Raw genomic sequence first — 15,165 nt, forward strand, 5'->3', positions numbered from 1 at the left:
CCCGCTCTTCTCTCCCCTGTCAGTGCCGCTCTTCTCTCCTCCCCCTGTCAGTGCCGCTCTACTCTCCCCCACTGTCCGTGCCGCTTTTCTCTCCCCCCCAGCGTCCGTGCCGCACTTCTCTCCCCCCCCGTCCGTGCCGCACTTCTCTACCCCCGTCCGTGTCGCTCTTCTCTCCCCCCGCCCCTGCCGCTATTCTCCCCCCGTCCGTGTCGCTCTTCTCTCCCCCCGTCCGTGCCGCTATTCTCCCCCCCGTCCGTGCCGCTATTCTCCCCCCCGTCTGTGCCGCTCTTCTCTCCCCCGTCCGTGTTGCTATTCTCCCCCCCGTCCATGCCGCTCTCCCCCCCCCTCAATTTGTGAGGATGGAGAGCGGAGGTAGGAGCTGCTAAACCCGGCTCCTACCTTTTCCGAATGGACAGTCAGTGATCACTGACTCTGTCCATTCACATAACTGTGCACCATGTTACTTCCCTCCATTCATTTCAGCTGAGGCTGCAGAGAAAGGAAATGGTGAATCTGTGTCCTTAGTCCCTTTCTCTGTCTTAAAGGGGAGATTTCAGAGGTCTTTTAAGACCCCTGATATCTCACCAAAGACCCCCAACAGGGCTGATAAAAAAAATGCAATAAATATAAAAAAAATAAATTAAAATAAAATGTAAATAAAAAAAACAAACACACTGACAATTCACTCCCCCCCCCCAAAAAAACAAAACAAAAAAAAAATCACTGTAAAAAAAAAATTGTAAAAAAAAATATAAAAAAAATACAGCCACTGTCACATGACATTAAAAAAAAGTATCGGTATTCGGTATCGGCGAGTACTTGAAAAAAAGTATCGGTACTTGTACTCGGTCTCAAAAAAGTGGTATCGGGACAACCCTAGTCTTAACAGACCTCTGACATCTCCCCTTTGAAATAGGGAAAGGGACTAGGCACACAGATTCACCAGTCCCTTTTTCAGCAGCCTCAGCTGCGCTGAAAATGAATGGAGAGAAGACAGCGGCTCCTCTCCATTCATAAACACAGTTTTCACTGACTCTGTACATTCCCGAACAGTAAGGAGCCGGATTTACCGGCTCCTGCATCTGCTCTCCATTCTGACAGATCGAGGTGGTGGAGGAGGAGCACGGAGGGGGACAGCAGCACAGAGAGGGACGGCAGCATGGAGGGAGACACGGAGGGAGAGAGCAGCACGGAGGGGGACACGGAGGGAGAGAGCAGCACGGAGGAGGACATGGAGGGGCACACAGAGGGATAGAGCAGCATGGAGGGGGACACAGAGGGAGACCGCAGCATGGAGGGGGACACGGAGGGAGACCGCAGCATGGAGGGGGACACGGAGGGAGACCGCAGCATGGAGAGGGACACAGAGGGAGACTGCAGCATGGAGGGGGAGACGGAGAGAAGGAGACAGCAGCAGAATGGAGGGGGACATGGAGGGAGACCGCAGCATGGAGGGGGACACGGAGGGAGACCACAGCATGGAGGGGAACACGGAGGGAGACCGCAGCATGAAGGGGGACACGGAGGGAGACCGCAGCATGGAGGGGGACATGGAGGGAGATCACAGCATGGAGGGGGACACAAAGGGAGAGCACAGCATGGAGGGGGACACGGAGGGAAATCGCAGCATGGAGGGGGACACAGAGGGAGACTGCAGCATGGAGGGGGACACGGAGAGAGGGAGACAGCAGCAGAATGGAGGGGGGCTGCAGGAGGATGTGGGGACAGTCAGCGGTGATCGTGTGTGGGAGAGTTACAAGCACCGATCACCGCTGATTTTACTAAAGCAGCTGAAAGCCACGGGGGGGGGGGGGGGGGGTAGGTTAGAGAGAGAAGCGGAGAAGCGGCTTTTAAATCTATACAGCGGTGATCCGTACTTGTAATTCCCCCACCGCTCTGATCACCCTGACTGAAGAAGTATCGCGTGAAGCATCGTAGAATTTGCCCAGTATTGCCAAATTTGCATTTGCCCGTTACTAGTAAGGATGAGCCGAACACCCCCCTGTTTGGTTCGCATCAGAACTTGCGAACACACCAAATGTTCGTGTGAACATTAGAACCCTGTTAAAGTCTATGGGACTCGAACATTTGAAATCTAAAGTGTTAATTTTAAAGGCTAATATGCAAGTTATTGTCCTAAAAAGTGTTTGGGGACCTGGGTCCTGTCCCAGGAAACATGTATCAATGCAACATTTTTTTTTAAAAACGGCCGTTTTTTCAGGAGCAGTGAATTTAATAATGCTAAAAGTGAAACAATAAAAGTGTAATATTACTTTAAATTTCGTACCTAGGGGGGGTGTAAAGTCAGCATGTGAAAAAGCGCATGTTTCCCGTACATAGAACTGTCCCTGCACAAAGTGTCATTTCTGAAAGAAAAAAAGCCATTTAAAACCGGCTTTGCGGCTCTAATGAATTGTCGGCTCTTTCAATTACAGAGATGATTCATTCATAAAGAAAAAAAAATGTGTGGGGGTCCCCCAAATTAAATTACCAGGCCCTTTAGGTCTGGAATGGATATTAAGGGGAACCCCGCCGTATAAAAAAAAAAAAATGAAGTAGGGTTCCCCGCAAATATCCATACCAGGCCCTTCAGGTCTGGTGTGGATTTTAAGGGGAACTCCACCCCAAATTAAAAAAAATGGCGTGGAGTCCCCCTAAAAATCCACACCAGACCCTTATCCGAGCACGTTAACCTGGCCAGCCGCAGAAAAGAGGGGGGGACAGAGTGCGGCCCCCCCCTCTTCTGAACCGCACCAGGCCACATGCCCTCAACATGGGGAGGATGTCCCCATGTTGATGGGGACAAGGACCTCATCCCCACAACCCTTGCCCGGTGGTTGTGGGGGTCTGCGGGCGGGGGGCTTATCAGAATCTGGAAGACCCCTTTAACAAAGGGGACCCCCAGATCCTGGCCCCCACCTATGTGAATTGGTAATGGGGTACACTGTACCTCTACCATTTCACGAAGGAAGTGTAAATAGTTAAAAAAAAACACACAGACACCGTAGAAAAAAATCCTTTATTAATAAAATAAAAAAAAGGGCTTTCCCATTGACGTACGAGGGTGCGTCAGGAGAGGGGGGGGCCGCACTCTGTCCCCCCTCTTTTCTGCGGCCGGCCAGGTTAACGTGCTCGGATAAGGGTCTGGTGTGGATTTTTAGGGGGACTCCACGCCATTTTTTTTTAAATTTGGGGTGGAGTTCCCCTTAAAATCCACACCAGACCTGAAGGGCCTGGTATGGATATTTGCGGGGAACCCTACGTCATTTTTTTTTTTTACAGCGGGGTTCCCCTTAATATCCATTCCAGACCTGAAGGGCCTGGTAATTTAATTTGGGGGACCCCCACACATTTTTTTTTCTTTATGAATGAATCATCTCTGTAATTGAAAGAGCCGACAATTCATTAGAGCCGCAAAGCCGGTTTTAAATGGCTTTTTTTCTTTCAGAAATGACACTTTGTGCAGGGACAGTTCTATGTACGGGAAACATGCGCTTTTTCACTTGCTGACTTTACACCCCCCCTAGGTACAAATTTAAAGTAATATTACACTTTTATTGTTTCACTTTTAGCATTATTAAATTCACTGCTCCTGAAAAAACGGTAGTTTTAAAAAAAAAAAATTGCATTGATACATGTTTCCTGGGACAGGACCCAGGTCCCCAAACACTTTTTAGGACAATAAATTTCATATTAGCCTTTAAAATCAACACTTTAGATTTCTCCCATAGACTTTAACAGGGTGTTCCGCGGCTTTTCGAATTTGCCGCGAACACCCCTAATTGTTCGTTGTTCACCGAACAGGCAATGTTCGAGTCGAACATGAGTTCGACTGGAACTCGAAGCTCATCCCTAGTTACTAGTATCGTAACCTGGATAGGAGGAGTAACAATAGGAGCAGTGGGGCTGGCTGCATATAAAAGAATCATTCTTTCCATCTTCCTCCTGCAGCCTCTGAAAGCCTGTGAGAGGGAGAGGAGAAGAAGCAGGCATTCAGAGACTGCAGGAGGAAGATGGAGAGAATGATTCTTCTAAATGCAGCCAGCACCACTGCTCCTCCTATCCTGCTTATTTCTGCTGCCCCCCTGTGCTCTCCGCCATACACATACATATGTTCTCAAGGTTCCTCCCTGTGCTCTCCAGCCCCCATGCTCTCCACCTCCCCCCATGCTCTCTGCTGCCCCCCTGTGCTCTCCACATCCCCCATGCTCTCCACTGCTGCCATGTGCTCTGAACCTCCCCCTGGCTCTCAGCCTTCCCTGTGCTCTCCACTTCCCCCATGCTCTTCGCTGCCCCCCTGTGCCCGCCACATCCCTCCATGCTCTCTGCTGCCCCCCTGTGCTCTTCACCTCCCCCTGCTCTTCCCCTTCCCCATGCTCTCCACCTCTCCCCCAGTGCTCTCCAGCCTCCCCCCATGCTCTCCGGCCCCCCTGTGCTCTCCTCTTCATCACTGTGTTCTCTGCCTATCCTCTGTGCTCTCGCCCCATCCCATGTTCTCAAGATTCCTCCCGGTGCTCTCCACCCCCATGCTCTTTCCTGATCCCCCTCTTCCCCCCTCCGCAACTCTCCCGGGTTCCCCCCTCCCCTCTCCTGGGTGATCCATCAGGGTGGTGAGTGGGGAAGGGGCCGGTTAACATATCATGTGCTGCTTAGTTTTTTGTCCAAGTCCAGGCCTGGGTGAGGCAATGGTCAAGGTATAATTTTTTATAGCGATTTCCTACAAGATAAAAGTGTTCCAAGTATCTACAAAGCTGTCCAATCACTTTTACGGGTGGCCGCCTGCTGCCTTTATCTGTCTTTTCCGTCCCACCGGGGACAAGCATTTAGTCACCTCTGGTTTCAGTTTGTTTGTTTACAAGCCATTTCTATCTTGCAAAGCATATCAAACCGATCTTAGTTTAGTCATACCTCCCCCCCCGCTCAACAACTTAAATGTTAAATCCGCAGCCCCCCCCGTTTAACAAGATCTGCGGGGCAACCACCCCCCGCTCCACAACTTCGATCCGCGCCAGAGCCCCCTCCCGCCGCTCAACAACTTCGATCCGCGACAACCCCCCCCGCTCAACAACTTCAATCTGCATCAACCCTTCCCCCCCGCTCAACAACTTTAATCCGCAGAAACCCCTGCCCCCCCCCTCTCAACGACTTTAATGAAAAATCGAAACAATGTCCCGCAATGGACTTTTTTAATTTTTAAATGTTGGGAGGTATGGTTTAGTCAGATGCTTTGGAGGCCAGAGGAGAGATACCTCAGTTCTCTCCATAAAGAGGACCTGTCGATGCCCATGCTATTACAAGGGATATTGGTCATCCCCTGTGATAGCAATAACGTGAAGAAAAAAATGTAAGGTACAGTGTAAAAATAAAAATGTTTAATGCACACCCATCCTCCCATGCTCATGTGCAAATGTGAAAGTGCATATAAGTCCCACATGTAAATGGTGATCGCACCACACATGTGAGGTATTATCATGAACTTTAGAGTGAGAGCAATAATTCTAGTGCCAGACCTCCTGTGTAATTTTAAACTGGTAATCTGCAAATAATTTTTATGGAGATTTGTAGGTACTATAGTCTGTCATTGTTCCACAGGTGTATGCAATTTTAAAGCATGACATGTTAGGTATTTACAGTACTCATTCACCATAACATCATCTTTTATATTTTAACAAAAACATTACTATTATATTTTGTTTGTGTGCACTAAAATCCATCAAAGTGTATTTTTTCATGAAAATTTGTGCAAATAGAGTGCAATATAAAAATTGCAACAACAACCATTTTATTCTCCAGGGCCTCTGCTTACAGTGGTTGTTAATCCACTATAATATGATCATGCCATCCTCTCTGTTATGTAACGCTATGTGCCTGTGCTGTATAAAAAAAAAGCCCATTATACCGTATATCAGAGTGGTTCCCGGCACTCACGTGACTCCTCAGCTCTCTCCTCTCTCTGGCTGATAGCTATAGTGGGCGGGGCTGAGCACTGCCTCTGTCAGCCAGGGAGGAGAGAGATCTGAGCAGTCACGTAAGCCCCAGGAGACGCTCTGATATACAGTATAATGGCCATTTTTTTTAACAGCACAGGCACAGGGGCACATAGCGTTATATAACAGATGGGATAGCATGATCATAGTATTGATTTGATTGCACCAGGAGGGGAGGATCATGGAGTGGACAGAGCTGACAGGCAGGAAGGGGAGGGGGAAGGAGGACACAGGGGAGCAGGGCTGTGGCTGATGGAGGCACGTTAACTGACCAATGTGTCAGGGCTCAGCAGCCATTATATACCGCAGTCAGTTTACAGAGGGCAGGGCATATCCAGGCAAGATCAGCCAGGTTTTTTAGGTGATACGGGGAACCAAGTTACACAGCACAAGCACTGTGTTGTATAACATGCTTTAAGGGAACAGGATCAATTTTTTTTTTAGGTTAACAAAGACTTTAACCACTTGCCACCCAGACCAATTCTGACATTTCTCTCCTACATGTAAAAATCATATTTTTTTTGCTAGAAAATTACTCAGAACCCCTGAACATTATATATGTTTTTTTTAGCAAAGACCCTAGGGAATAAAATTATGGTTATTGCACCGTTTGGAAAGAAAAAAAAGCAAAACACTAAAGTTAGCCGGATTTTTTATTTTTTTGCATAATGTGAATAATGATGTTATGCTGAGTAAATAAATACATAACATGTCACACGTAAAAATTGAGAACACTCGTGGACTGGCGGCAAACTTTGGTACTTAAGAATCTGCACAGGTGATGCTTTAAAAATATTTACAGGTTACATGTTTACATGTATTACATGAGGAGGTCTTGGATTAAAATTATTGCTCTCACTCTAATGTTCACAGCCCCCCTCTGCCCCGACTACGGGCCGTGGGAACATGTTTAGGTTTCTCTCGTTCTCACTCATCAGGGCACTCAGGTGGACAGCCCCCCCTGGCTCGGCACCGGGGCCCGGGTTGTGTGGTGGTAGGGTATTTGCGCTACCTGTCATGTATCCCCCCACAGCTTTCCAGTGTAAGGCTCCCCGGAATTCTGACGTGCCCCCCAGCTCGGCAGATGCTCATAGAGTCCCCTCATGCGCCGACCGGTAATATTGTCTTATTTCTCTGTGTTTTTCCTTTTCCTTTTTTCTGTTCGACATGTTTATATTCATTCTCTTGTTTCTATGTTATACGACCCTGTGTGGTCAGTGATTTTGTCTGCTGTAAACTGCTGGACAGATTGTGCTGTATGTTTTCTCTTAAGAAATAAATACTGATTATACAAAAAAAAGATATCAAGTTTTGGGGTTCTAAGTAATTTTCTAGCAACAAAATGCTGTTTAGAAATGTATGAGAGAAATGTCAGAAGTGACCCAGACTAGAAGTGGTTAATTACCCTTCGTTTCCGTAGTTCAGCTTTGTTGCCTGAATAGGGAAGTATGCCTGTAGCAGAATGACTCTTTTAACAAATATGTAGACAGTTTGATGTAGAGAGGATATTTTGTACACAGGCTTGTCAACTTAACCATGGATCTATTCGGCATGATGGTGGCATTGATCTTTTTTTTCATTTCTGGTGGATCATTCTGCTCTTGCCTGCTAAGGCAGAAATGCCAAGTGCTTGAAAAGAAATATTTTGCACCATTTCTGGATTTAAACTTCAATAAGTGTGATGAATTTGAGGAATTGGATTTTACCATAGCAGTGCATTGTGACATGGTGGACAATCTTAATATAACCCTAAAGGAAATACCTCTGGAAACAGACTGGCTTTGTCTGACCCGGTACCTGGGGATGACTGTACAGGCAGAAGCATTCTCCCAACTCACAAGCTTGAAATCCCTCTCTATCTCTGGAAATACAGAATTCCTATCAGGGGCCTTCACTGGTCTTTCTCAACTCTCCGTCCTCTGGATAGAATCAGAAACTTTGCGTGATGACACCACTTTTCACAAGGACACATTTTGTGGTTTACAGTCACTACAAATACTGAAAATATGTGGGATAAATTTCTCATCATTTAGCTTTTCAATATTTACCCATCTCTCGCAACTGGATCATCTGATACTGGAAAACAACAACATGACATATTTGTCTGAATTAACAACATCGCTGGGAAAATCCAGAAATTTGCCCAATTTACACAAACTATCAGTATTCAATAACATGGATGTTCTAAGGGAGGAGGATTGCTTTAGATCACCATATCCAACAACTGACGGACAGATTGCACAGTATGTAGATTTCAATATTACTTTCCTAGAGTTCATGAAAAACCAATTTTACCACGTTGGCCCAAATTCTCTGTGCAATTTCCCCCATCTGGAGGTGTTTCAAGCGGTATTTCTTGATGATACAGAACAAATCTATAAGTCGGGTATTAGAACAAGCAAAGTTATTTCACTGCCAAGATTCCTCAATACTTCAATTGAAATTTGCAAATGCGCTTTGCAGTTTAAAGTTGAAAAACTTCTTGTAGTAACCTCCGGCTTAGAAGAAATTGGAACTTTTACTGGCTCATGTAAAACGCTAAGAAATTTAGACCTTTCATATAATTTTATCAAAAGTGTCAGCTCAAAGCAATTCCAAAGGTTAAACAACTTACTGTCACTGAATTTATCAAACAATGATTTAGAAAATCTAGACATTTGTCAGGATAAATCCACACCAAGAACGGAATTAGTTTACCTCAGTATATCTCATAACATGTTAACTAGACTTTATAAAGGACAGTTTGCCTGCTTAAAAAAACTTCAGATCTTGTCCTTAGAAAACAACAACATTAATATTATTGAAGATTTGTCATTCGATGGCTTGTCTCATTTGAGTGTATTAAACCTTCAAAATAATAACTTGTTTACCATTAGCAATTCTACATTTGCCACTCTATTTTCATTAACACATCTAAACTTATATCATAATGAAATATTAGAACACGGCTCTCAAGTTTTCAAAGATCTGGAGAAACTTCAAGAACTAATGATGACATATGATGTAGATGATTTCCTAGATTGGTTAAATCGTTTTCGTTTACCTCTGACACATCTGATGGCAAACACAAAATATATGATGTTTGAGAGTGAATTTTACTATGGTTTTTCACAGTTACAGGTTTTAGAATTGGATGTATTACAAATATTTGCGAACTGTTCATCTCAGTATGTGTTTCGCAACATTAACAAGCTGTACTTAAAAAACATTAAACAGTATGAATGTTTTATGCCTGAAACACACCCCCTCCTATCATTTACTAATCTTGAAAGATTGTACTACACTGGAAGTTCCCAAGATTTTTCAGACATCACGCTGAACTCTCTTAAGGATGTACCCTTAAAGTTTCTTTATCTGGAAGATATTAAAGGACTAATTAAATACGGTCAGTTGAATGTTCATAAGTTGTTTCAAGGGTTGTCCAAGCTCAAAGTTTTACATCTACAGAATTCCGGAATCAATAACTTGGATTCCAAACACATGTTTATGGATCTACAACAAATGGAATTTCTTGTGATTGAAAACCAGGACATTGAAGAAGTGAACGAAGCTGCTTTTGAGTCAATGCCTAATTTGAAGTACATTTATTTTCTGCAAACAACGTTTCCTTGTAAGTGTAATTTTAAGGGGTTGTTATCTTGGCTGGAATCTGACACTAGGGTGTCCATTATTAATTTTCACAATCAGTCATGTCAGATTAACCAAAACAACTCAAACCTGGTTTCTTTTCTTCAGATTAACTGTCACACTGACCTGGATCTGATCATGTTTGTAATGACCTTTGTGTTCACCATGCTGTTCATGCTTACATCTCTCTTCTATGAAAGTATTTGGTGGTATATCCTCTACCTGGTCTACATGGTGAAATGTTGGCTGAACCATAAACAGAGGGACAGAGAGCATTATGAATATGACGTTTTTGTATCTTACAGTACACACAATGAACAATGGGTCACTGAACAGCTTCTTCCCAGCCTGGAGCAGAACGGTCCTCCTTTCTTTCGTTTGTGCATCCATGGCCGGGATTTTGAGGTTGGTAGAGATATTATAGAGAACATCATGGACAGCATCTATAACAGCAGATGGACGTTGTGTGTTATCACCCGTCCATACCTGCACAGTAACTGGTGCTCCCTGGAGATGAGGATGGCCACGTACAGGCTTTTTGATGAAAGTAAGGACTCCCTCATTCTGGTGTTCCTTGATGAGATCTCTAGAGAAGAGTTGCAGCATTACCATAGACTGACTAAGCTCCTGGACAAGAAAACTTACCTGGATTGGCCAGACAATGAGAACGGACAACGACTCTTCTGGACCAGACTACAGAAAGTCATTGCTAAGTCTGGTAGAAAGACTTCAGTGAAGAAGTAGAGCGATGACAATTATGGAATTACAGAAAGGACTATACCTCAAAGTATAGAGCAGACTGCAGTAAGAGTGGAGCAGTGGCCCATTGCATAGTCATAGCAAACCACCTCACAGATTAAAGATACTTATTTTTCTGTAAACATTTTTAGCAGTAATACTGGATATAATCATTCTCTACCATGTCTCCCTGGTACCATATAACTCGTATTGCTATAGATATCCAAGGCAACTGAAAGAATAATGATGAGGATATGCAAAATAACCCATACCAACTGAATAGAAGGTATCCCAGAATTGCCTACTGTAAACTACAATGTGATTGGTTGCTAGAGGTTCCTGTACCGCATAATAATTAATCTTTATTGAATAAACACTTGTAACCTTTGAATAGATATGTAGTAATGCAGGAATTTAGATGTGGGTGTCCTTAAGATAAAGATGGTTTCTCTATATGGCTACAAACATAAGGGCTCTGTAAATGTTTCACTTTTAAAAAGGAACATGAAAATTCAAGATTTGCTTGGGAGGGCTCTTACATTGCTCAATGATTATGTACTTAGGCTCTGCAAAAACAACTTCCATTTTCTAATCCTTTTTCTTGTTGCAGCCATTGTGCAGGGTGTCTGAAAAGGACTGTGCAGTTCAAATGGCACCAGAGTTAGGCCCAATGCACTCAATAATCAGCACTCAATAACAGATTTGGTCAGACATGCCCTTTCTCTGTAATATACGTCTGTGTAAGGACACCTGTACTAAGTGGTGTGGCTGTTAATAAACTCTGCAGTGGAAGTACAGAAGGCAGCATTTTCATTAAGAACATTATTTTTTCAAGGCAGTTACATGTAAAAACCAATTGAGACATTTAGAGATGTTAGAGTTAGGCTTTTAAAACACCAGCTTATATTATGTTTTATATATAATGTGTTACCTTTCACAATATATATTATGCAATTGCTATATGCTTAATCACTTGAGCTATTGAAGGTTTTCCCTCCTTCATGACCAGGACATTTTTTTTCTATTCAGCACTGTGCTCCTTTAACTGGCAATTGCATCGTCATGCATCGCTGTAGCTAAATAAAAATTATTATTTTTTTCCCACACAAATAGTGCTTTCTTTTGGTGGTATTTGATCATATATATATATATATATATACAAAAAAAGACTAAACATTTTTAAAAAATATATATATTTTTAGTTTCTGCTATAAAACATATCCAATCAAAAAATCTTAAAAATCAACTTTATTCGTAAATTTAGGCCAAAACATATTCTGCTACATGTCTTTGGTAAAAAAATAAAGAAAAAAAATAAAATAAAAACCCAATAAGTGTATATTGATTGGTTTTTGTCAAGGTTATAGCGTCTACAAAGTACGGTATTTTTCTTTTCTTTTTCATTTATTTATTTGCATTATTTTTCTAAGTTTCTGAATGCACGTAAAGATGAATTTTACCCTTGTGATAAAATTACATTAACCAGTTAAGCCCCGGACCAATATGCAGCCTAAAGACCCAAGGTGTTTTTACAGTTCGGGACTGCGTCGCTTTAACAGACAATTGCGCGGTCGTGCGACGTGGCTCCCAAACAAAATTGGCGTCCTTTTTCCCCCCACAAATAGAGCTTTCTTTTGGTGGTATTTGATCACATCTGCGGTTTTTAGTTTTTGCGCTATAAACAAAAATAGAGCGACAATTTTGAAAAAAATGCAATATTTTTTACTTTTTGCTGTAATAAATATCCCCCAAAAACATATATAAAAACATTTTTTTTCCTCAGTTTAGGTCGATACGTATTCTTCTACCTATTTTTAGTAAAAAAAATCGCAATAAGCGTTTATCGATTGGTTTGCGCAAAATTTATAGCGTTTACAAAATAGGGGATAGTTTTATTGCATTTTTATAAATTTTTTTTTTTTACTACTAATGGCGGCGATCAGCAATTTTTTTTGTGACTGCGACATTATGGCGGACACTTCGGACAATTTTGACACATTTTTGGGACCATTGTCATTTTCACAGCAAAAAATGCATTTAAATTGCATTCTTTATTGTGAAAATGACAGTTGCAGTTTGGGAGTTAACCACAGGTGGCGCTGTAGGAGTTAGGGTGCACCTAGTGTGTGTTTACAACTGTAGGGGGGTGTGGCTGTAGGAATGACGTCATCGATCGTGTCTTCCCTATAAAGGGAATGACGCGATCGATGCGCCGCCATAGTGAAGGACGGGGAAGCCGTGTTTACATACGGCTCTCCCCGTTCTTCAGCTCCGGGGAGCGATCGCGACGGAGCGGCTACAAACAAATAGCCACGCCGTGGTCCCGGATCGCTCCCCGAGCGGACCCGACCTCCGCATGTAGCGGGGGGGGTCCCGATCGGACCCCCCACCCGCTAATAGGCGAGGACGTACATGTACGCCCATGTGCCTGTACGTGCCATATTGTGGACGTATATGTACATGCGGGGGTCGGGAACTGGTTAAAGTGGTTGTAAACCCACTTTTTTTACTTTTGCCTACAGGTAAGCCTATAATAAGGCTTACCTGTAGGTATAAAGAATATCTCCTAAACCTGTACGGTTTAGGAGATATTCCCCTCGCAATGCGCCGCTGATTGCAGCGGCGCATGCGCAGGGGGGATCCTCGGCTGAAGGGCCTGCCCCACCGACCCATGCCGGATTGAAATCTCCCGCGCGCATGCGCGGGAGTGACGTCATCGCCGCTCCATCCAATCACAGCGCTGGAGCGGCGATACCCGAAAGACACGCTCGGCTCAGGTCGGCGTGGACCAGGTAAGTTCCCTACCTCGTTCCGAGGTAAGTATTTCATAATGAGCTAATATGCTGTGCATACTAGCTCATTATGGCTTTTACCTTGCAGGGTTAAAAAAAAATGTATTTGCGGGTTTACAACCGCTTTAAAGGCACCTTTAGAAATGTTTAGCATTGGCACTCTACAAACAGATACAGGTTACTACAGGCTTTATATTCTTTCAATACCCTATTTTTATTTCCCTCCCCATTCTTCTTGCGATGTCCATTTTTACAGATGAATCTATCTCCCTTTACTTCCTGGAATTATGCCTGTGTTTCATCAGATTAGGCGACCTGTCAGAATTTGTAATAGAAGTGATGTTCCGTCATGGCCATCTTGCTACACCCCGCACTCCTCCACAGTAATCATACAGTGAGAGGGCAGCAAGCGGACATCTTGTTACACCCACCGGAGTCTTGCATTTCACACTTATCTAATATGGCGCCGAGTGCACGCATATATGCGGCCTGGGCTTTAGGGGGTTATACCAGGATGATGCCGATCCGACACTTCCTGCGGCTAGAGATGGACTGGCACGAAGTCGGAAACTGCTTTGTTCCAGTATTCTCTCTGTAAACACGGAAGCAACGTCACTTCCGGTTTACTCGGCTGCCAATGGTGCCGGGTTAAAAAAAATACAGTTTTCAGAATTGCCGTTTCTGGCGATCTGAATACTTTGAAGGGTCTTTTAGACTCCCGATCCCTCCATAAAGAGTACCTGTCATCACCTATTACTGTCAGAAGGGATGTTTACAAAATGAAATAAGGAAAAACATTTTAAAGCGTCCTTGTCCTAGTGGGCTCGCGCAGCTAAGAAAATGCATACGTAAGTCACTCCTGCATATGTAAACTGTGTTCAAATCACACATGTGTGGTATAGCCGCGATCATCAGAGTGAGAGCAATAAATCTAGCACTAGATCTCCTCTGTAACTCTAACCTGGTAACCGTAATTTTTTTTAAAGCGTCGCCTATGGAGATTTTTTTACCGTAGTTTTTATCGCCATTCCACGAGTGTGCGCAATTTTAAAGCATGACATGTTTGGTATCTATTTACTCTGTGTAACATCATCTTTCACATTATAGAAAAACAATTGTGCTAACTTTACTGTTTATTTTTTTTTTCATTCATGTAAGTGTCTTTTTCTCCAAAAAGTTGCGTTTGAAAGACCGCTGCACAAATACCTTGTGACATAAAATATTTCAACAATCGCCATTTTATTCTCTAGATTCTCTACTAAAAAAAATATATACAATGTTTGGGGGTTCTAAGTAAATTTCTAGCAAAAAATATGGATTTTGACTAAGCAACAAAGGTCAGAAATAGGCTTACTCAAGAAAGGGTTAAATGGTGAAATACAGTATTTTGAAATCCGTTGGACTGTTTACATGTTGAATTATAAAAGCAGCAGTGTTCTGTCAGAATAGCAAACCTGTGAGAGCAGCAGGCTTGCCGCTGCTTTTAAAATTGAACATCTAAACAGTCCGTCGGATTTCTAAATACTGTATTTCACAATATAAGCTGTTTACTGTTAAAAAAAGTGTGAAATGCAAAAACTCTGGTAGGTGTAACAAGATGTCCGCTTGCCGCCCTCTCAGTGTATCCTTGCTGTGGAGGAGTGCAGGATGTAGCAAGATGGCGGCGACGGAATGTCACTCATAGGGGCAATATAAATAAAGGCAACAATACTAAAAAGTTTTATTAAACCAAATCTAAATAAAGGGTTTTTACAATAAAGAATAACGTTTTTTTTCAATAGAGGGACATAGCGCCATCTTGTGGTAACAAAACCACAATACAAGTAAAAAAAATGTACGCATTAACACTGTGATAAATAAAAATTGCATGTTAAAAATCATAGAAAAATATAATGTATTAAAACAAGAATAATACATTTTATTAGAATTAAAACAATCCTAAAAGGAAAACAAACTATTGTTTATAAAAGTAGTAAAAAAGTATACTGCGCTCGTTTGAAAAAATAGAGTGAAAAAGCTGC

At 43.0% G+C, this 15,165-nt stretch overlaps 1 protein-coding gene across 1 annotated transcript; it reads left to right on the forward strand.

Annotated features, from left to right (window-relative positions):
- The first annotated feature begins 7,459 nt into the window (after positions 1–7,459).
- On the forward strand, positions 7,460–11,149 carry LOC120932862 (toll-like receptor 13). Its single transcript, XM_040345657.1, has one exon. The coding sequence runs from the start codon at positions 7,524–7,526 to the stop codon at positions 10,356–10,358; it is 2,835 nt and encodes a 944-aa protein (XP_040201591.1). The 5' UTR covers positions 7,460–7,523; the 3' UTR covers positions 10,359–11,149.
- The last annotated feature ends 4,016 nt before the right edge of the window (positions 11,150–15,165 follow it).

This window comes from Rana temporaria, chromosome 3 (genome assembly GCF_905171775.1).
Source record: "Rana temporaria chromosome 3, aRanTem1.1, whole genome shotgun sequence".
Lineage (NCBI taxonomy): Eukaryota > Metazoa > Chordata > Amphibia > Anura > Ranidae > Rana > Rana temporaria.